This window comes from Lactuca serriola, chromosome 9 (genome assembly GCF_051521515.1).
Source record: "Lactuca serriola cultivar US96UC23 chromosome 9, Lser_US96UC23_V15, whole genome shotgun sequence".
Taxonomy (NCBI): Eukaryota; Viridiplantae; Streptophyta; class Magnoliopsida; order Asterales; family Asteraceae; genus Lactuca; species Lactuca serriola.
Window position 1 is genome coordinate 21341895 of NC_136416.1, and position 21540 is coordinate 21363434.

The window sequence follows — 21540 nt, forward strand, 5'->3', positions numbered from 1 at the left end:
AATTCATTTAAAACTTAAATTTCTTTTTCGTTTTTCATGGTGGGAATTGGTAAATCGTCATTTGCCTACCTTCAAATATTCTGCAACTAGATTTCGGCATCCCTCTTCTAGGTTGTAGAATGTTGTGTTGGATCCTAGCCTTGATGTTTCATTTGGATGTTACATCAAGGATTCTTATCAACTAACTTGAATTTTCTCCCATTTTGTAGATGTCTAAATCTTACAATTGGCTTCCCAAGTCCCTTGGAACAAGATTTCCAAATGAAGATGACATTCCACGATACGATCAAGGAAATGAGAGTCATGCTTCACTTCCTCCACCTCCTCCAATTATTCTCCCTAACCCACAAGTTCAAAGGCTTGAAAAGTTCAAGCTCACTCAATCCTTATTGGCAAGTAAACACGAAGATGGGAAACCTGTGTGTGCACACATCTTAGAGATGAAGTCACACATTAATAGGTTAAGGATGGTGGGTGTCGATATCTCAGAAATGTTGGTTGTTGACTGGGTTCTTCAGTCACTTCCTGAATCATATAGTGAGTTCCTTAGAGAGTACTATATGATGGACCATGACGTGACCCTCATTGATTTGACCTATTTGCTTATAGCTGCTAAATCAAAAATGATTTGGCGTGCTGATCGAACAAAATTTTCTGGCAAATCAAACTCCCAAACTTCAATGGACATTGAAAATAGTGACATTGGAAATCCAGAAAAGGAAAATTCTGAGATAGTTCCTTGTGCCATTCCAAAAGAGTCCATCTGCTTCTACTGCTAAGAGAAGGGGCATTGGAGATGAAGCTGTCCTGTTTGCCTAAGTGATCTAAGAGATGGGAGAGTCAATACGTATGGCTCTACTTCAAGTAAAATCCAATAACTAACTCTATAAGTTCCTATTCTTTGATTTTCAATACATGATGTGATAATATTACATTTTGATGTATTGTAGGATCGAAGAAAAGAGAGGAAGCTTAAGGGAAGAAGTAAGCTGAATCTGATCGTGAAGAAATGGATTTCGATCACATTTCTTGAAGATCGGATTTTTGAGCTACTACTTTAGAGTTAGAATAGATTGCTTAGAAATTGAAATAGCATAGTTTTCATTTGAATTGCATTGTAAGGACAAGTTTTTCCGCAAAAAAAATGAATTTTGATTTCGTCCTATTTATTTATCCTTGCAATGACATATGTGAAAATGGATGTTTATGTATTTCTAATTTTAGCAATGTTGAATTGGATGTGATTCTTGATTATGTTATTTGTGAAATGTCGAATATTTGCCAAATAAAGGAAGATTCTCATCGCCCAAGTTTCAATTGGACATAAACTTGGAATCATACAACTTGGTTTCGTGATGAATGAGAAACTTCATATTTTGGAAATTAGACTAATTCTTTGGCAAAGTGTCAAGAGAAGGACTAGGAGATCGAGTACACTAGATTGTGCGTTGATCAAGTCCATCACAAGAGTAATAAAGATATTCATCATGATTTACTAAAGTTTAGTAAATATGATTATACTTATAAGATTAAGTATAATTCTGAGTTGATTGAAAGAGTTTCAATCAATAGCAGAACGAATAAGAAGAATCAAGTAGGCAGAAAGATAAAAGTTTCTCTATTCTAAGAAGAAGGGAGAGTATCTTTTATTGTGTTTTATGATAAGTCTTAATGATTAAGAACCATATCTCAATTGATCCTCTAAGTGAATCTTAGTGCAATTGCATGTCTAAGAAGAGGAATAGAGAATTGTAGAAATGGTTAAATCAAGAGGTCAATCATACTTCGTTCCAATATCAAGTCTTAGAGTCAAGATTTTGACATTAGTGACAAGTCTTAAGTAGGTTTATAACACTCGACAAATGTGGAATTTGGAAAAGTTTTCTTATTCTTGCACATTTGAAATTGGTAAGTTGTGATGTCTTGGATAAGACAAAGACCAACCAGGACCAATTATGTGAAGTGTTAAAATTGACAAAAGGCTACACTAACTCTTGAATATTTGTTTGTCAAGAAATGTTTCTTGACAAGAGAATCTTATATGTCAAGGAGTCAGTGGGAGTCTTAATGGTCTTGAAAAGTTTCAAGAACAAATCAAGAGTAAACCTAGTTGATCATCACTAGCACACGACTTGAGGTTTAAAGCCTATCATGGATGACATACTCTTTTTCTGTGCCATTCCAGTTGAGTTAATTATGCGTGTGAGTTCTATGAGTTCTCATTTGAATGCATAAAGACAAAGCACCTTGATCAATGGAAAGTACATTGATATGAAAGGGTGAGTTTCTTGGAAGACATGGTGGGCATTCATGTTACCATGAGGCAAGAAATCAAGATTGAACAAGTTCAGTCCATATGGTTTTGGATTGGTCGCAAACCTTCGTTTTGACAAATTCACATGGATAGGAACACATACATCATAAAATCTAAGTGTCATAAGGTTTTCCTCCTTCGTGAAAATGATTGTGAGGAAATGCTTTCACTAAGAGAGATTTTAAGAATATAGCAATTGTGAAAATTGTATTCTCAAATTCGATTATGATTACGACATCCCTTTTCATAGTTCGAATTGTGAGATTTGGCAATTGATCTGAACATTTGGGACTTAGTAACATAAATTCTGAATTGTTTAGACACACATGTGAGCTATCTAAAGCAAAGGTGTATGAGCTTAAAAATCTTAGATAAAGGCTTATCAAAGCATTAAGTATTAGAAATATGAACTTAAGGAATTCAATAAGCATTGTTTTTTAGAAGTTCAATTGTTTTCTGAATACATGTCAAAGCTAGTGGGAGCATAAGTGTTATGCTGGTAAGAAAATAATCATCATGTTAGTGGGAGCATGATTATTATGGTAAGTATTGCAAGTTAGCAATATTAATTATAGAAAACAAAGATTCATTTTGCAAAGTTGCAAGGGTTGAAAAGTTGTTTTGCTATAATTAAGGGAGAGGATATTATACTTCGTTTCAAAATTCTAAAGCTTAGATCGAGAAATGTTAATAAATTTAGTCAAGGATACATAGTGCATTCTCAAAATTCAATTATGATTACGACATCCCTCTTCATAGTTCGAATTGTGGGAACATGGCACCTAAAATATTATGGCAGAAGGATGATGAAGTATCATGTCTTTATGTGAGACATTATGCATCGTGTCCAATACGCTTCGGGTATAGGATCGATTGCATATGCTATAATATTTGACCATTCTAAAATTTTCCAAATGCCTAGGGCATTAAGAGGGAAAAGGGATTAGAACTGGTTTTGACTAAAATAATTAAACAACTATCAAAGGACGATCTAAGGTTCACTGAGGATTTGTCGCTTGTGAGTAGTTGGAAGTATAGTACTGGATGGACTATATTGACATTATTATGAATAGATAAAATTCTATTAAGAATGAGTTGTTATATGGCAAATATGGAAATGTTTCCATTAATGGGAGTTGGATATTAAGAAATTTTTCTAGATTAGAAACTTTTATGCAAGAAGGATGTTCAAAGGAATGTACTTTGAATGTGAGACTTCACGTCTATGGAATTGTCCTGTAACAATTTCCGATAGAATACCTTGTAATTTCATTAGCCGGGTCTTGGTGACTTTTGTGCTATGACATTACGAAAGAATTATTGCATAAAATGTTAGAATCTGACATATTCTAAAAGTGGCAAGAATTTGATATTCTTATACTAATAACAAGGATTGGGGATTGTGAAATGAGTTTCATTGGAAAAGTTTTCAATTGATCTATTTCACAAAGTATGGACCATAGGAAACCAAAGTGTATATGCTTGGAACATGGGACAATTGTGGTTATAATTCGAGTAATAAGTTGATTTTCTGAAATAGTAAGCAATGAATAATGAGTAATCAATATGGTGTTTAAATAAAAAGTATTTTTATTTACGATCAAAAGTTTTGGGACCATATAGGATTAATACTATTATTGTGTTTCATTTTGCATGTTTTGACTTCCAGAATAACCAGGTTATTCGAACCTCCACAGTCGGTCATATGTTGGAAGTAAGTATGAAGGAAGACTGTCATGAATCTGTCTGTAGATTGTCTAAAGTGTTTAGACATAGCACAAGTTTGCTGCAGAGTTCATGAGTGCTTTGATAAGACTAAAGTATTGGATTAAACCCACGCTCACTTGAATCACTTCATGGTTTTATCACGAGTGATTGGTGAGACGATAACATTGTATATTCTTAAAACCGAGACATGTGAGTTGTTATTTGCTGGTCGGTTGCACATTGATGATAAGTAAACGCACTAGTAACTTGGTGTTATAAAACTTATTGTTGTGTGTGATTCGATTAGTAGGTGCAAGCAAGCATTTGAGTCAAAGTTTATCCATTCCTTTTACCCAAGGTGGGATAAAAGCGATATATGTGGGCCCCTCAATGATTTAGTGATAACAAAGGAAAGTGCTCGGCCAGGCCAGGGCTGATTTGATTTGTTCAATTAGTCAGTCGTCATAAATAGGAAATCGGGAAACGACACATAGACTGAGAGAATGATTTCAATCCATGTCTCATGTCTATACGATATCTTGTAGAATGAAGGAATATATAATCCCTTATCTAAAGGACACGCGTATCTGATAAGATCAGAGTTGACAACGGATTTTGAAAGCTACGATTGCTGATCAGGTTCTGAAGTTATGCAAAATAGTTATTAGACTTATCCAAGTGGGAGATTGTTGGATTAGTGTCTAAGTCCATAACTATTTTGGTATGTACTTGACCTGATTATGAGCATGGTCCTTTTGGGTTGCCTTCACCATAGCAATATGTAGGATGGATTAAGGAGAGAGAAAGGTTTAATTATGATTTATTAATATATTATAAGAATAATATATTAAAGGAAAAATCATATTGTTTAATTAATATTAGTCAATAATTAATTAAGAATTAATTTTGTGACTAATAGAGATTAATTAAATTAAGGGGACTGATATTGTAATTATAAGATAGTTACAAAGTTGGGCTTAGGATCCATTAGATGGAAATGGACGAATTCTATATGGAGGACCATAAAGAAATCGTCCAAGGGCCTTTTGGAATGGTCCATTGGACTGCTTAGGGATTAACTAGTCAAATTAGGGTTTCCTAGTTGCAAACCCTAATAACCTACATGTATATATAGGACCCCTATGCCCCAAAAACGTGGCTAAGAGTTCCTCTATGGTTTCCAGCTATTTTTGGTGCCTCCTCTCTCCTCCCTCTTCATCCAAGTTGCTTAGTGGTGTTTGTGACTCCATTAGAGGTGCAACACTTGAGGCACTAAGCTTTCTGAAGCCAATCAAAGCAAGGATTGATTGTTATTGCTATATAACAATCAAAGGTAATTACTAAACCCTTATTTCAGTTCTTATTTGATAGATCTAGGGTTTGTAAGTCTTGGATTCATTACATGTATAATAGAGAAACCTAGATCCAAGCATTAGGGTTTGTATGAGCACATATGAGTGTTCTTATGCATAAAACCCATCATTGTGACCATGATAGATCCTTCTATGATCACTTTATTTATACTAGCTATATATAAACTAATGTCGAATGGATGGTTGAATGTGTGGATCTTTCATAAGCCCACAACCAAACAAGGACCATGAAATGAGGTGGAAATCACACATTCCACTACTTATCGGATATTATTTATAAACAACCCTGATGTATATGATAAGTAATCACAAAGTTAATACCCCTTTTAGACAATTTGAAAATTTACCATTACATAAATTAGTTAATGCTTATTGTGAGTGTTCATTATAACCATGCTAATATGACTAATGACCTGCGCGACGTTCTTCAGATGTCGAAAATTTATGACGTTTGTCACTCTAGACTTGCGGGTCTAACTGTAGCGAACAACTGAGGTGCGGGGTTGTCAATCCCGTATAGATCTATACACAAACTCACGCTCTCCCTCCAGGAGACTCTGGTTATAATTCAGGATTTTAAGAGGTACCGTGTTTGGTACAACGAAGGAGTGGCTCACAATCCTGTATTAACTAGTTTACATAAAGTGTGTTGAAGTTATCTTTTCCTTGTTATCATTTGTATTATCCTTTTATAGCATTCACAATTGTATAAAATAATCATATTTTTATATAATTATTCCTTTGACCCAAAAGAGTAAAATAACGCGACTGTTCCCCAAACTATACATATTATAGTTTATCTTCTTTGTTTACTGAAAATACTTATATAATCATTTATATAAATACATATTAAATATCTTCTCTAGATGTTTTTAAGTGAATATGTCATACAAACTTACTTCTAACACAAGTATAAAAACATTTAGTACAATAAAGACAATTTCTAGTTTTTGACTTTTCTGTCCATGTTTTTAGAAAAATTATAGAAAAGTCATCGTAAGTCGAAATTTGGATCCACAAACTCTGAGAGTTTAGAAAATAAGTCTACTTTGTTCATAATTTTTATTATAATTTTTAGTGGTTTCAAACCAGTGTGAAAATATTCATCTTCACAGACTAGTCTGAAATCATTTCTGAAATGATAGACAGTTTTGTAAAAATCGCCATAAATTGTAGAAAAATTGTATGAACACGTGCGAGTAGTCTTTAGAAAGGTATAAACCTGAACTATTTGCATATTGAACAGTTTTGAAAAATATTAAGTTTAAGACGGTCAAAACAGTCGGTGAATACACCATAACCTTTTCTGTTAAAAGCTGATGTTTAAGTTTAGATTATGTTTTGGTGTTGTAACTTGTATTTTTAGTTTGCAAAGCCTTACATCCAAATAAGATTTTTTTACTTGTACCCCCCCCCCCCCTAAAAACTTGGAAAACTCGAAAATGAAGGGGTATGAACTCATCTTGAGTGGATTCTTTAGTGGATAAAGAGATGAATATGAAGATCCTCAAGCTTAGAACACTTGAAGATGGTTGAAGAACACTTGAAGATGGTATTAACCTATGGATAATAACACATATAAATGTGTGTAAATGTAACAAAACTAGTAAGAATGTGAGTAAAAACACCAGATTAACAAGGAAATGCTTACCAAAATTCTAAGAACTAACTTATGAAGCTTTATCCTTGAAGGTTTGGAGCTTGTTCTTGAGAGGTGAAATGAAGAAGATGGAGGAAAAGATGAAGCTGAGGATGATGAGGTGGGGGGGGGGTGGACGTTATTTTTAAGGGTGGAGGGGGAAGGAGGGTGGTGGGGTGGGTAGGGGGTGGGGTGGGGTGAGATGACATGCATGGTTACATGTTGAATAAAGGCCTGGTTGGGGTGGACGTTATTTTTAAGGGTGGAGGGGGAAGGAGGGTGGTGGGGTGGGTAGGGGGTGGGGTGGGGTGAGATGACATGCATGGTTACATGTTGAATAAAGGCCTGGTTATTTGTTGTGTAATAGATTTGTTGGGAAAGATGAAACCATCTTGTCCCCTAATGTCAACTTTTTTTTTTTTAAATTTTATAAAAATCTAGGTAGTTTTATAAAAGCGTGATAATTTTTATAAAAAAATGATATTTTATAAAAAATGTGGTATAATAATGTATAATTACTTAATTTGAATCCTAAAAATTCAAATTAGCATAAGAACCTCATAATCATCAAAGTAATTACTATATCGTGTTATGAATATTATTTTTGCCAAAATAATATATACTTGAATTATCGAATTTTGCGTTGTAAATCCTAAAACCCTAATTATAGCCGATTTGACTTGTTTGACTTGTTAACTTTGTTTGACCCAGAATTGACAGTTGTCACACATTGCATAATATGATTCTTGAAGAAGAAGGAAGAGCAATATGTCGGTACAACAAAATGAAGTTTTGCCAAATTTCGAAGAAGTAGCCGATGGTACACAAGAGTATAGGGCAACTAGAAGAGAAGTACACAATCGCGACATTCATCACGCCCTTTGTGCTGATTTGACGAATCAGACGAGGATTCTGATATATTCATCGAGAGCGAAGATTCCGAAGACGAGAGTGACGTTCAGGAGAATGATGAAGACAATGAGGTCGATGACAATGACGATGATTCCGAGTGACGTATTTTGGTTTTTTTAAAATTAGGATATTAATTATGCTTTCTATGTTGTGGTTTGTTTGATTTTTTGTTTGTTTTTTTTTTAATTTTCTACTTATTTAAATATTAGGTATAATGTAATTTTTATTTTAATTAATGAAATGCTTTTTATTTTTAATTAAATTTTATGTTTATTATTAATTTAAAATTATAAATCATAAAAAAGAATTATTTTTATTTAAAAAAACAAAAAAACAAACTCCGGTCAAACCATCATGTAACAATTATAATAACAAATTAAGTGATATAGACAGATAATTTTACTAGACCATAAAGCCCAAAACCGAATTCTCTGTAAACCCAAAAGCGAACTGAAAAGCCCAGCATTTCCACTGCCCTTCTTCTCCATCGTTTCCCATCATCGACGAGACAACCAGACGAGCCTCAACCTTGGACGGCTCGACCAGAGACTCCGACGACCACTCGACAGTCACACCTCGATGATCTACTGTTCTGCACAGAAGCACCAGGAAGAAGTTACAGCTATAGCTTCGTAAGCGGTAAGTAAACTAGGGTTCTTGATTTTCATTTGATTCGTACACTACACTTATTGATTTGCATTTCTGTTTATCAATCTGGGATTATATGAAAGTAATTATTGATTTCTTGTTATGTTTATGGCGCTTACACACTCTCGCGAATGTCCAGTCTCCCTTAAGCCTTTGCACTTTCCACGATATATTAATTTTGTTTACTTGCTACATAAATCGGCTAAACATGCGCATATACAGTGGTTGGAGCGATTTGATGTCAACCAAAAATTCGAAATTATCACTGGCATTTCAACAAACAGTTAGCATGCGTACTTAATAAGAAACTATATAAATATAATTGCTAAATAGCCAATCCAGAAATGATACGACTATTCTGTCATTTTTCAGAACTCAAAGACTGACCTACAATTAATTAGAATACATGTTGCATCATCCTAACAGGAATCCTCATCACCATTTATACTGTTATTGCAAAATTAAAGTTTTAACTAACTTTTATTGTTAGTATTCATAGGAGAAATGAAACTTGTTAAGGGTGTTCTAAGGTCTCTTGCAGCTGGCATTTCACCTAGTTGCCATGGTTTTTCAATCACCAGGACTCTGGCCACAAGTAGTGCTTCAGGTATCATAACTATATATTCTTATTTTGTTGTCATTCATACATTCATAACTACTATGTCTATGACATTGATTCATATCTCATTTGTTTATTCTTTCACAGCTATCGACCCCTACGCAAATACAAACACTTCAGAGACATTGGATGACTTTGAAAGAAGCATTTTTGGTGATCTTCCAGGAAGCAGTTTGACTTCAAGTTCCTTTTTTCAGAAATTAGATCAGCAAAAAAAGGCTTTAGATAGATCTAGAATGAATGGTCCTTCTAGAAGATCAGGGTTTTTGGATGGTTTAGATGATAGTTTCACATCTTTGACTGATGGTATGGATGGGAAATTGAAAGAAGCTGCTACTTACTTTGAATATGACATGAATGAAATTGAAAAAGATGATTATAAATTCAGATCAGATGTCACTTTTTGGCCTGGTAACACTTATGATGTTAAGGTATTATCAACTATTATAAATATAAAACAATAACTATTTTGTTCTTTTTTTATCACTCTTTCTCAATTGTGTACGACATATGCAGGATCTTGATCTTACAAAACCAGGTATTCGTAAGCCATCAAAAAGATTAGAGTTTGAAGTAACAACACAAGAAGTTCTACAAAAAGCTGATTTCAGGGTAAGCAATTTTTGCAGCTTTAAAAATCATTCACTTTCATCTCACTTAATGATTTTTTGCATATGGTTGATGCAGAATGTGAGGTTTCTTGCTAACTTTATAACCGAGGCTGGAGTTATTATCAAGAGAAGCAAGGTATAAAAGTATAAAACTATAAATAAAAATTTTCTGTTGTTTTATTGCATTCTGAAGTTGGTATTTTAGTTTCTTTTTAAATATTTTTTGTTATGATGTAGACAAAAATCAGTGCAAAAGCACAGAGGAAGATAGCTAGAGAGATAAAAACAGCAAGGGCATTTGGATTAATGCCATTTACAACAATGGGAACAAAACACTTCATTTATGGGAGGACAATGCAGGATCTTGACAAGGATTATGAGTATGAAGTTTATGAGCAGAATTTTGTTGATTCAGATGCTTCTTAGAGCCTTTTGTTTTTGTTTGTTGTAAGTGTCTATCCATTTAGACCTTTTTTTTTATTACTGAATGATTCCAAAGTACATTTTTGTTTTGAGGAGATTACATCTCTCAAAATCATGCTGATCTATATTGTAGGATTGGCTTTTGCTTATTGCTTATGCAGCACCACCTCATCTCCCAAATGAAATAAACATATAAACGTTGAAGTTTTTTGTGTTGATGTAATCTTTTTGATAGGCCTTCTAAACAATGATTTTTCAGTTGTTAAAACTATTCTTTTTTCTCATTCATGATCATGTCATAAATGTGTCTTATGGCATGTTTGTTGGTTTCCATTTGAAACTTTAAACTTTTTAGAAGAGGTTTACTATTCAATTAACGATTCAGGTGCTTGATAGAAAAAATGGCTTTACATAAATCAAAAAACTGAGTTGAAAGAAACTTGCTTTAAACCACATACACAAGAAGTAATATATATATATATATATATATATATATATATATATATATATATATATATATATATATATATATATATATATATATATATATATATATAACCTGAAATCACAATTTACATCTGTACAAAGATAACATTTACATCAAAAGTTGGGTAGAATTTATAATGTTAGCTTTCTGAGCTATCATTTTATCAATCTGTCTGTTTGCCTGTTGAGGGAGCATACAAGGAGGTGCTTCTGAAGGCATAGTCGCTGATCTTGCTAAAAAAACTGTTTGCTTTTGATCCGCAAAACAATACAAAGAGTCCACACACTCTTCATGTGAAGTCGAAGGCCTAACCGGTTTAAAATCCAACAGCTTGGCGTATTCCACTATCAAATGATACATGTAATCATAAATCCTATCAATATTCAATCTCTCCATGAAATCTTGCACCGATTTCCCTATCTCCTCCGCCTGTCAATCACCACAAAATTAAATGTAATTCTATCAAAGAAAGTAGGTGGATGTGTGATGATTGGCAATAAATATAACGGGAAACTTTACCTTGACCGGATTTTCATTTCCCCATTCAACCGCTGTTTTAATGGATGGACATATGTTTTCTGGAGAGATGGGTAAGTAGTTTCTTTTTGGAAAAAGGCCTCGGCTGAAGAAATCATCATACTTTGGGTTGATTATAAGAGGAACACAACCACATGCCAAAATGTATTTCAAGCTTACAGACCAAGCATAACCCTCAGCATATATTTTATACCGATGATTGCATTGGTTCGATAGTTTCGACTGCTTAAACCCATCCATTACTTCTCGGGTCCAATTCTACAACACAACACCAAATAATGAGTAAAAGAAATCAAAAAAAGAAAAATCAGAAATCATTTAGGTACCTGACGCATGATTTCTGCTCCCCATTGTTCAGTGTCGTTACACTGCAACAGTGCTTCTCTGATCGGAGAAACAACATCTGGGTTTCCTCTCCAATATGCATACGGATACTTGTTCTTCCAGCTTTGTTTCTGCGAACCTTCTTTAATGCTTTGAAACTCTTCTTCCCATGGTCCTATGTTGATTTCTGGCCTGGTTGAATTCACATATTATCAAGTCTATACAGATCGATTTGTCAAGAGCGATGAAAAGATTCAAGAGTTTTACCAGCCCCAAAAAGACCAGTCGGGAAACGGGATGTCGTAGTGATTAGGGGTGGTGCAATAACGGAAAATAGGAAGAGGGGTATTCGATGAGTTTCTTTCGATTAAGGGTTTGTCCATGCAATCGAACATCATGTCCACATCTGGGACTCTACCTGGGAATCTTTTAAGGAGCTGCAAAAATCCCCATATGGTAAACATGGCGCGACTCTGGACACAATCGTAATAATAATCCACGTACAGTCTTCCATTGATGATGACGACGCGGAAAGAAGCGAACTTTTTGACTTCCATTAACAGGGCGTGTGAAATACGGGTTTCCGACCATGGCTCCAGATCGTGATGTATCCATCTGAAAAAGCGAGGGCATTTTTCGATTTTGCGAGTGAATGGGGTTTGGTTAGTGTGAGACTTAATTCCACAGGAAAAGAAAGAGCACTGTATGATTCTGGAAGCTCGAGCGATCTTTGTTTCGTTGTTGAATTGTTTGGCAGGGAATTCATGCCAAGGCGTTGGTTCTAAGTTGTAACCGATAATGGTTTTGGTCTGCGTTGCCAAGTTGTCCACCTGTTGGATGAAATGCCACAATCAACAACGACAACTTTAAAAAAAAAAAATTTTGGGCAGAAATGTAAAGAAAGATTAGGAAGATACCTCAAAGAGGAAGACGCCGGTGAGAACGAGAAGGAACAGAAGAACACGGAAAAGCGGGAGGGACGTAGGGCTTCGGTTCGGTTTCCTTGCAACCGTGCCCATGATTTGAAATTCCTCAACATTGCGTTGTGTGAACGATGTAAAACTCGAAAATTACGTATCTCCTTCCTTCCTTCCCTCCCTCTCTCTCTAACAGTTGTCTCTCTCTCATATCGCACTGAGTTTGTGAACACCACAAATTGCCATTCCCGCCTCCTACTCCTCCGAGCGTCTCCCAGCAATTGAGAGGGTGTTTAGCAATTGAGAGGGTGTTTGCCGAACTTAAATGACTTTTTATTTTATTTTTTAGAAAAAGTCCAAAAGATGTTTGGCAAAAGGAAAAGGACTTTTGTAAATGACTTTTCTTATAGAGTAATTTGAGTCTTTTTGAAAAGTCACGATTACCTGACTTTTCCCAACTTTTCACCAGCTAAAAATATTAAATTACCAATATACCTCTCATCTACCCTAAACATGTCATTTTTTGTCATTTTACATGTAAAAATTAAACCAAACACTTTAATTTTTTACTTTTTCCCTTTAAAAGCTAATCCAAACACATTTTAAACAATAAATTTTGTAAAAAATTCTTTTACAAAAAGTCATTTTACAAAAAGAACTTTTACCCCACAAAAGCTAAGTCAAACACCCCTGAATCCCATGTGCCTTTCCTCAAATATCACAAACACATAATCAACGATGGGACACCAAACACTTTTCAAACGCAATCCCAAACATATGTTACTAATTGCAACTTATAAAATTATAAATGCAATAATATTTTTCACATTATGAAAAAAATATAAACTGTCAATATAAAAGCATCGTCAATAATATGAAACTGGATTATTAAAAAACATTTCCAATGAAGTTCTTCATATTTTTTCACGTAGACACAAGACTATGGAGAACGTTTGGAGTTTTCTAACTTTTAACAAAAAAAAAATTTGTTTAGGAGAGTTTTTAGTTTAAATAAAAATTCCAAATAATAATAATAATAAAACACTTTATGTACCGTTTAACAAAAAAACTATTAAGTTTTAAATAAAATTTCAAAATTATCCTTAAAAATATATTTGTATATTTATCCTTTTTAAGCAATTATTTTTTATGTAATTTTTACACATTTAAAAAACTTTCAGTTATTTTTGTCAAATATTTATATAACAAATAAAAGTTATAACTTCCAACTATCAACCACCATCTAATTTTGCCAAACACATGCTATGTAATATTCCAAAATATTTTTCTTTTATGATGTATACATTCAAACTTGGGGTTGTTGGTCACATCATAATTGAAAATTTAAGAGCCAAACTTTTAATTTTCCATATTCAACGTGTTTTAATAAAAGCCTCATAATTTATCAAAAACTTTTAAAAAATCACATACATAACTATTTCTGAATTAAAAATAAATAAAAAATATATATAAAAAAAACTATTTGTATCCCTTTATGGCTTTATGCCCTTGCATTTGAATGACCAAGTTGGTTGTATATCACCAACTTTATGTTGTCTTAGGTTAAGGTGTATGGTCACTATATGTCTACTAGAAAAAAATGTCGTCACATCAAAACCAAATCATTTTCACAATATCTCTACTATCACACCACAAACCATTGGAAATGGTTAATAGTCAATCTCAAATATACTTATTTATTTGACTAATATCATAAAAGTCCTATATTTTTGCCACTAAATTGGAGAAAGCCATGATTTTAATTTTTCATTGACTGCTGACACAATATTTTTGTGGAATTATCACTTGAGTGCTAATACCTGGTGATTAGCAGGTAACATGTTCTATCCGATCACCACTAACATATTCTCTAGCCATCACCTTTCACGAACCATCACTGATAAAGAGTTTCATGCATTCGACAAGGGTTTGACACTAAGAAGGGTTTCACAATCCCCAATTTCGCATTTCGAAGCTCCGAAATCGTTGGTGAAGTAAGGTGGAGCAGAAAGGTATGTGTATGGATACAAGAAATTAATGATTCTAAGGGTGGTTATCTTCGTCTATGGAGTATGGAGTTCCAAGTTTTAACTAACAAGTTTTTTTTTTGATGAAACAGATGGCTTCTACTTCTGGAACTAAGAAGCCTAAATGGCCTAAGCTCCCTGAGAAGACATCCCTTCCAGACTCTGACTCCGATGATGAGGCATTTGGCTTTAGCTTCTTGGATTTTTCTGAAGAAACTTTCAAATCCCCCTCAAAACTATGTGATGATCCTTTTCTTAACTTATTGTGTTACGAAAACATATTAAGGAGGAGTATTGATGGAATGGTAGATGATGGACACATTCCTGGTGGCCAACAAAATGAGCATGCACACTTAAATGAGGACGATGAAGATGTTTGTAACGTCCGCAGATCCGGGCTATTCAATTTTGAGGCAATAAGTGTCGAAAACGACTTTTCGACAAAAGATTATTTAGAACAAAAAATCTTAACCAAGTTGTAGAATATGTCTCAAGGTTTCCATACATATAAAGAACGCCGAAATCCGAGTTATAACGAAGAAGTTATCGCCCGTCGAAGTTTTACGGCAAAACCGGCACGACATCGGGAAGCGTAAATAGTAAATTTACGATAGAGCGATATTTAGCCTTAGCGACCTAAACGAAAGTCCTAGAATATGTTAAACCGAGAAAATCCATAAAAAGAACGCCCAAATCTGACTTCGTATGAAGAAGTTATGATTTTTCTAAGATTCGGCTTAGCAGTGCACGACTCAAAACTCGAATTTTAGTTCGAGCGGTTTTTGGCTTATGCGACCTAAATGAGAGTTGAAGATCTCATTAATAGGAACTCAACGGTAAAAAGATGGACGAAAACGGAGTTCGTATGAAGGAGTTACGAATTCTTCGCGGTCATTTAATAGTCTAAACGCCTCCTACTGTTAAATTTGAGATCGGTCGAGAATTAGCCGACGGAGTCTAAATGAGAGTTGTAGATCTTGTTTTTACCTACGCGTGGAAAAAAAACGTCGAAAACGGAGCTCGTATGCGAAAGTTACGGGGTTTAGAAGTTGGAAGGGTGCTGCTGTAAAATGGGTGACATGGCTGAATATGGGCCAAGGCTTTCTCCCCAAGGAAAGCCATCAGATGATGACACGTGGCACCGACTCGGCGAGTCAGTGAACCGACTCGGCGAGTCCGTCAGGAATTCACCCTATAAATAGAAGTGTCGGGTCTTGCCATTTCATCACACCTTCAAACCCTTCTTTCTCTTTCTAGTTTCTCTCTCTAAAGCCCCTAACCCCCCTAAAAGTCTAGGTAAACCCCCTAGCACCCGAAGGAAGCCCCGAGGTTCCCGAAGCCCCAAGAAAAGAGCCTTTTGGCTCGGGAACGCTGCTCCAGCGAAGCCCGGTTTTCGAGAAAACCCGCTGTAAGTAAGTTGTACCTATTCTATCTTTAGTATAGCTTATGTTACAATATAGTAATGTTATTAGGACCTTATAAGGAGTGTTTGGGCTATTATTATGAGTTATATAAGTATTGTTTAATGCTTATATAATAATAATAATAGCTAGACTATTAAATTAGTCTCGTCAAACGTTAGACTAAACTCTAGTGGTAATGATACTAGATTTTGTCAAGGGATAATTGTTTTAAGAGTAACGAACTGTTGTCCGAGTGCCGACTCACCACCTTAACTAGTGAGTGCATAGTTACTTTCAGCTTACACATAGATATGAAGTATTTTATATAAATTACATGTTGTGTGTGCATATTATCTGTATACTTGCTATCTATGTTGGATGAACGATTTTATACACGTTTTAAACGGTTTAAACAGTATATGTATTTTATATCTACAAAATGTGTTGGGTAAATCATGGGTAGATGAAATAGTTTTTGTGTGACAAAAAAATAAAATGATGAAGAGGTGATATAGACCATGAGGTAAGGGTGAGAGGTGAACCATGAGAGAATCCTTTTACCCAAGTGATGGCCCCGTCATTCAGCAGAGTATGGATGACAACCACGGACTATTCTAGACAGTCCAGTAGACACTAACAGGCTCGCAACCTGTAGGTGTTTTGAACTGTGTATTCACCAGGGGTACTCTAAAAACCCATTGATATGTATTGCGAGTGGACTCTCGAAAACGATACTGTCAATAAAACCCTAGCAGATGCGCCTAAAGGACTCTACCGGCAGAAGCGCCTAATAGAGAACCTCATAACCCCAACAGATGCGCCTAAAAGGACTATTCCGGCAGATGCGCCCCATAGAGAATATCACAATTTTGGCAGCCGCGCCTAAGTGACAGAATTAGCAGCTGTGCTTGACAGACGTGTCATTTACAACGATGGACTTCGTACCTATTCGTTAGGAAGATCCTTAGGAATGAATGAACGAGAAATAGTTGATTCTTAGGGTAGATCATTAAGAATAAAGAAGATAATGGGGATGGGTAATTGGGTTGATTGTTTGATTGTTTAAACATAATAATTATATCATTGTGGGTTGAAAACCCTATGTACTCATCAGGTTTCCCAACCTGACCCACTCAGTTTATTTGTATCACAGGTGTCGATATGAAGTGACATTACACTGAGAGATTTAAAAGAGATGTAGATCACTAGTGTAAATGAATGTAAGTTCTGTTTATGCTTATGTTTCTGTATTGACGATGACATCCCAAATGATTTAAAATTGAATAAAAATATATTTCTTTAGAAATGCTTTGATAACGCGATTATCATGTTTTTCTGGGAACAAATTTCGCAACATTTTTATTAAAAGAGATACTCTGATTTTTATAAAGCATAAACAAAATCGGTCTTTTCTGGCCGTGAAAATGGGATGTCACAATGTTGGTGTTGAGTATAGGGTGCATGATCCCAATGTTGACTGGAAAGAGATGAGGCCCCGATTAGGAGACTATTATGAATCACCTGCTCAACTCAGGTTTGCTTTAATTAACTATGCAGTCCATGGAGGATACCAACTTTATTTTGAAAAAAGTGATAGAATGAAGGTTATATCTAATTTTGGTAGTGGAAGCAGTGACAAAAAAAATGCAGTGTCCATTTAGGGTTGCAGATGGATGGAAGTACAATGAAAGGACATTCTATATTAAATTATGTAATGAAATTCATTTGTGTGCTATGAATTGTCACTTTGGTTCCCTAGTTACTAGCAATTGGTTAGCCAAACACTACCTGAAAGATGTAATCATGAAGCTTGAGATGACATTGCTAGAGATGCAAGCAAATGTGCTACAAAGGTTTTTAGTGAGTGTATCTGTTGGGCAATGCCAAAGAGTAAGGGATACTACAATAGGGATGATAGAAGGGAAGTTAGAAGACCACTATGTCAGGGTTTGGGACTATGCAACTGCAATTAGGTTGAGTAATGAGGGTACAACTTGCTTGGTGGGGGTAGAAAGTAATCTGGGGTGTAACTATTTCAAGAGGTTTTATGTTGGCTTCAAGGCTTTCAGAGATGGATGGAACAGAGGATGTAGAAGGGTAATAGAACTAGATGGTAGTTTCTTGAAGGGGCATGTATTGGGGGGGGGGGATTTTAATTGTTATTGGGAGGGATGCAGACTACCATGTCTACTCAATAGCATGGATAGTTGTGAATGTTGAGAATAAGGACAACTGGACCTAGTTCTTTGAGAATTTGGTTGCTGATTTGGATCTTGGTGTTGGCAACGGACTGATTCTTATCTCAGACCAACACAAGGTACCAACATCATATATTAGTGTACATCATATATTTCTATGTAACACTCATTAATTTTTACATATGTTGTGTTTGTTTGTTAATTATATGGACTTCTACAGGCTGTGGCAAACCTACTCCCCCGTGTTGAGCATAGACAATGTGCTAGACACATCTTTGAAAACTTTAGGAAGAAATTCACAAGATTGAAGCTAAAGAATTTGTTCTGGGAAGATGTTATGAGTACAATGGAAGGGGATTTTATTGCTACAATGGAGAAGATAAAGAAGATAACAGAAACATGATACACCTATCTTATGGCAAGGAAACCTGAAACCTGGTGCAGAGCCTTCTTTTCTCATGGGTATGCTTGTGAAGTAGTAGAGAATGGGGTCACAGAATGTTTCAATGGCATGATTAAAGAAATAAAGAAGAAGCCTCTACTTACAATGCTTGAGGAAATAAGGATTATTCTTATGAAAAAGGTTTTATCATCAAGGTCAAGAGGTATCCAAATGAAGGGGTAATTGTGGGCCTAACATTCAACTAAAGATTTATGAATTTGGGAAAGATATGATGTAATGTTAGTTTTTATGGGCATGTATCCAAATATATTATGCATTTATTGTTTATGTGTGTGATTGGTTTGTTTTATGTGTAGGTTGTGGACAATGGTTCCATGTGGTGGTGATGTGTTTGAGACAAGGTATGGCTACAATGGATACAAGGTTGATTTAGCTACTCACACTTGCACCTGCAACTTGTGGATGTTGTCTAGCATACCGTGTGTGCAAAGTCAAACTGCAATAAAATATATCCACAAAGATCCAGTTCAATTCATTTCGTATTGGTTCCACAAGGACAAATATGTTGCAACATATAGTCACAACATACAACCTGTAGGTGGAAGCAACTTGTGGCCAAGGACTGAGTTTATTAAACCAATACCACCCCCAGTTAAAAGGATGCCTAGAAGACCCAAAATAAATAGAGTGAAGCATGCATTTGAATCACAAGATGCCAAATACCCCTCATAAAGGTTAAAGGTTCCTAGGACTGTTAGGTGTAGAAAGTGCCAACAACTTGGCCATAATAAGATTTTACGCACAAACGATGAGGTATCTAAGCCCCCTGTCCCAAAAAGGAAGATTGGAAGACCTAGGAAAGATGGAGGAGGCCAACCTATCTTTGACTAATTCCCTCCAGTTGGGTCTGCTATACCGAGAAGGGGTGTTGCTCCTCCCCCTGTTTCAGAATCTGGTGATCAAGATGGGTGCTCCTCCAGTTTCTGAATCTGCTCATCAAGATGATGGTCCTGCTGTTACTCCTATGAAAAGGACTAAGATGATGGTAAGGAGAGGAGGGAAAACTAAAGTTTATGGATCAAGGAATAAAACAACAAAGAAAACACCTAATGGTAAGCAACATTAGAGGCAAGCAAAGGAGGATGTGTCCCTAACCTGTGATGAAGATTTTGATGGTCTTTTCACCCATACACCTAATGGTAAGCAACCTATAAGTAAAGCAAAGGAGGATGTTCAGGAACAAGAGAATTACAATGAGGTGATGGTGAATGAAAGAGTAACTTTAAAGGAGTTGCTACAGTCTGGATATACACATGCTGATGTAGTGGTTGCTATGAAAGAGGTATGTGTTGTTACATTATTTTTTGCTTTCATATTGTAGATTTACTAACTAGATTGTCATATTGTAGGTTTATGGAGAAGTTGAGGAAACAAATGTTGATGAAAGAGATGTTCAGGAAAAAGAGGATGAGGCTGAGGAGGAAGAAGAAGAAGAAGAAGAAGAAGAAGAAGAAGAAGAAGAGAGAGAGAGAGAGAGAGAGAGAGAGAGGTTAAGGAAGAAGAAGAAGTTGAAGAAAGAGAGGTTAGAACAAGAGTGATACCCTTAGGTCCTGGTTGTTACAATATCCATTGGGAGAAAAATAGGACTCTCTCTGAAAGAATTAGGAAACTGAAGCTTAGGAAAATGGGCATTAGTAAATAGATTGCCCTTTTTGTTAACATCTACTTTTTGTACACTTGTCTTTTGGTAACAAGCTTCCAATTCTTGTCCATAATGTTTGGTAGAATTGGAAGTTTGGTTCTAATTAGGTTACATGGTATGGTAGTGTTTTGTAGGACGCTTTGTTAAGTACATTCCCCTTTTTGGGCTGTTAACTGACATTGACATCTGGGAAGCTTTTTAAACGATAAATGTTGCAAATTGTGATAAAAACTTATATTTCATTAAAACAACAGTATATGTCACGACCCAAAAATCACGACTAAAAATTTCTTTTAAAACATTACTAAAAATAGATTTATAACAACGTATCATAAGTCAAACATAACTTTTGAGTATTAAATTCAAAACATAATATCATTATCAGAGTCAAACATTCCCAAGCTAACTGACTATGGTGTGTGCTCCGCAATCTTCCCGAGCTCCTCTTTTGAAAACCGAGTACCTGAAACCAAAACTGAAAACCGTAAGCACGAAGCTTAGTGAGCTCCCCCAATTTACCACATACCATACAATACATATATAAAGCACATACTGGGCCTTGCCCACTGCATCAGACCAAAGTCTGGAACTAGCTGCATCGGACCGAAGTCCGAAACTGTCTGGGACCTTGTCCCCTGCATCGGACCAGAGTCCGGAACTAACTGCATCGGACCGAAGTCCGGAACTGACTGCATCGAACCGAAGTCCGGAACTAACTGCATCGGACCGAAGTCCGGAACTAACTGCATCGGACCGAAGTCCGGAACTGACTGATCATGGCATAGCATAAAACATAACAACTATTATAAACACATAAACTGCATACTGCATCGGAACAGAGTCCGGAACACATAACACAAACATGCTTGTATCACAAAGACATCAAGCACTCTAACTACTGCATCAGACCAAAGTCCGAAACTACTGATAATTAAACGGGCCGACATTGTGGCCGTAGACCCGCTCCTACTGAAAGGAAACTCACCTGAAACTGCTGAACTGATGCTGCTAATCCTCTTGACTGCTACTTGACTTCTGACTCCGATCTGCTGCTCCACTAACTCTTCGAGCTTCAAAAGCCAATATAACACTTAGTCCAACTGACCTCCAAAAGTCACTAGGTCAACTCTGGTCAAGGTCAAAATCCTGGTCAATGTCAACCTTCCAGGTCAACCCTACTCGCCGAGTCTACCTACTAACTCGCCGAGTTCATACGCTCAGGGTCTTTCTTATTCGCGACTCGACTCGCCGAGTCAGTCTATGACTCGCCGAGTCCAACCAGTTCCAAGTCCTGTC

At 35.7% G+C, this 21540-nt stretch overlaps 3 protein-coding genes across 5 annotated transcripts; 2 read left to right on the forward strand and 1 right to left on the reverse strand.

The window, feature by feature from the left end:
- The first annotated feature begins 8371 nt into the window (after positions 1-8371).
- Positions 8372-10456, forward strand: LOC145074675 (Ribosomal protein S18). 3 transcript variants are annotated; one of them, XM_079021006.1, is made up of 7 exons: positions 8372-8584; positions 9084-9200; positions 9300-9643; positions 9729-9824; positions 9900-9959; positions 10061-10270; positions 10380-10456. In XM_079021006.1, the coding sequence occupies exons 2-6, from the start codon at positions 9098-9100 to the stop codon at positions 10247-10249; spliced, it is 792 nt and encodes a 263-aa protein (XP_078877132.1). In that variant the 5' UTR covers positions 8372-8584; positions 9084-9097; the 3' UTR covers positions 10250-10270; positions 10380-10456. The 3 variants fall into 3 exon arrangements, with proteins under 3 accessions (XP_078877132.1, XP_078877130.1, XP_078877131.1); XM_079021004.1 differs by having other exon boundaries at positions 8373-8584; positions 10061-10456; XM_079021005.1 differs by having other exon boundaries at positions 8373-8584; positions 9093-9200; positions 10061-10456.
- A 361-nt stretch (positions 10457-10817) lies between these two features.
- Positions 10818-12809, reverse strand: LOC145076599 (uncharacterized). The gene is made up of 5 exons (XM_079022414.1): positions 12512-12809; positions 11862-12424; positions 11597-11786; positions 11253-11528; positions 10818-11162 (listed from the first exon to the last, which is right to left on the reverse strand). The coding sequence occupies exons 1-5, from the start codon at positions 12611-12613 to the stop codon at positions 10842-10844; spliced, it is 1452 nt and encodes a 483-aa protein (XP_078878540.1). The 5' UTR covers positions 12614-12809; the 3' UTR covers positions 10818-10841.
- Positions 12810-14630: 1821 nt separating this feature from the next.
- On the forward strand, positions 14631-18542 carry LOC145075427 (uncharacterized). The gene is made up of 4 exons (XM_079021679.1): positions 14631-14916; positions 17566-18074; positions 18184-18258; positions 18360-18542. Exons 1-4 carry the CDS (start codon positions 14631-14633, stop codon positions 18540-18542), a joined length of 1053 nt encoding a protein of 350 aa, XP_078877805.1.
- Positions 18543-21540: the final 2998 nt, after the last annotated feature.

What these genes read in the sequence shown, in the direction of transcription:
- LOC145076599 (XM_079022414.1), bottom strand. Translation starts at nt 12,613, where the DNA reads ATGGGCACGGTTGCAAGGAAACCGAACCGAAGCCCTACGTCCCTCCCG. An exon ending in GACTGGTCTTTTTGGGGCTG is followed by an intron (nt 11,787 to 11,861) that starts GTAAAACTCTTG and finishes GAATTCAACCAG; the next exon opens with GCCAGAAATCAACATAGGAC. An exon ending in GAGCAGAAATCATGCGTCAG is followed by an intron (nt 11,529 to 11,596) that starts GTACCTAAATGA and finishes GTTGTGTTGTAG; the next exon opens with AATTGGACCCGAGAAGTAAT.
- LOC145074675 (XM_079021006.1), top strand. Translation starts at nt 9,098, where the DNA reads ATGAAACTTGTTAAGGGTGTTCTAAGGTCTCTTGCAGCTGGCATTTCA. An exon ending in GGCCACAAGTAGTGCTTCAG is followed by an intron (nt 9,201 to 9,299) that starts GTATCATAACTA and finishes ATTCTTTCACAG; the next exon opens with CTATCGACCCCTACGCAAAT. An exon ending in GTAACACTTATGATGTTAAG is followed by an intron (nt 9,644 to 9,728) that starts GTATTATCAACT and finishes CGACATATGCAG; the next exon opens with GATCTTGATCTTACAAAACC.
- LOC145075427 (XM_079021679.1), top strand. Translation starts at nt 14,631, where the DNA reads ATGGCTTCTACTTCTGGAACTAAGAAGCCTAAATGGCCTAAGCTCCCT. An exon ending in GTAGTTTCTTGAAGGGGCAT is followed by an intron (nt 18,075 to 18,183) that starts GTATTGGGGGGG and finishes AACTGGACCTAG; the next exon opens with TTCTTTGAGAATTTGGTTGC. An exon ending in TTATCTCAGACCAACACAAG is followed by an intron (nt 18,259 to 18,359) that starts GTACCAACATCA and finishes GGACTTCTACAG; the next exon opens with GCTGTGGCAAACCTACTCCC.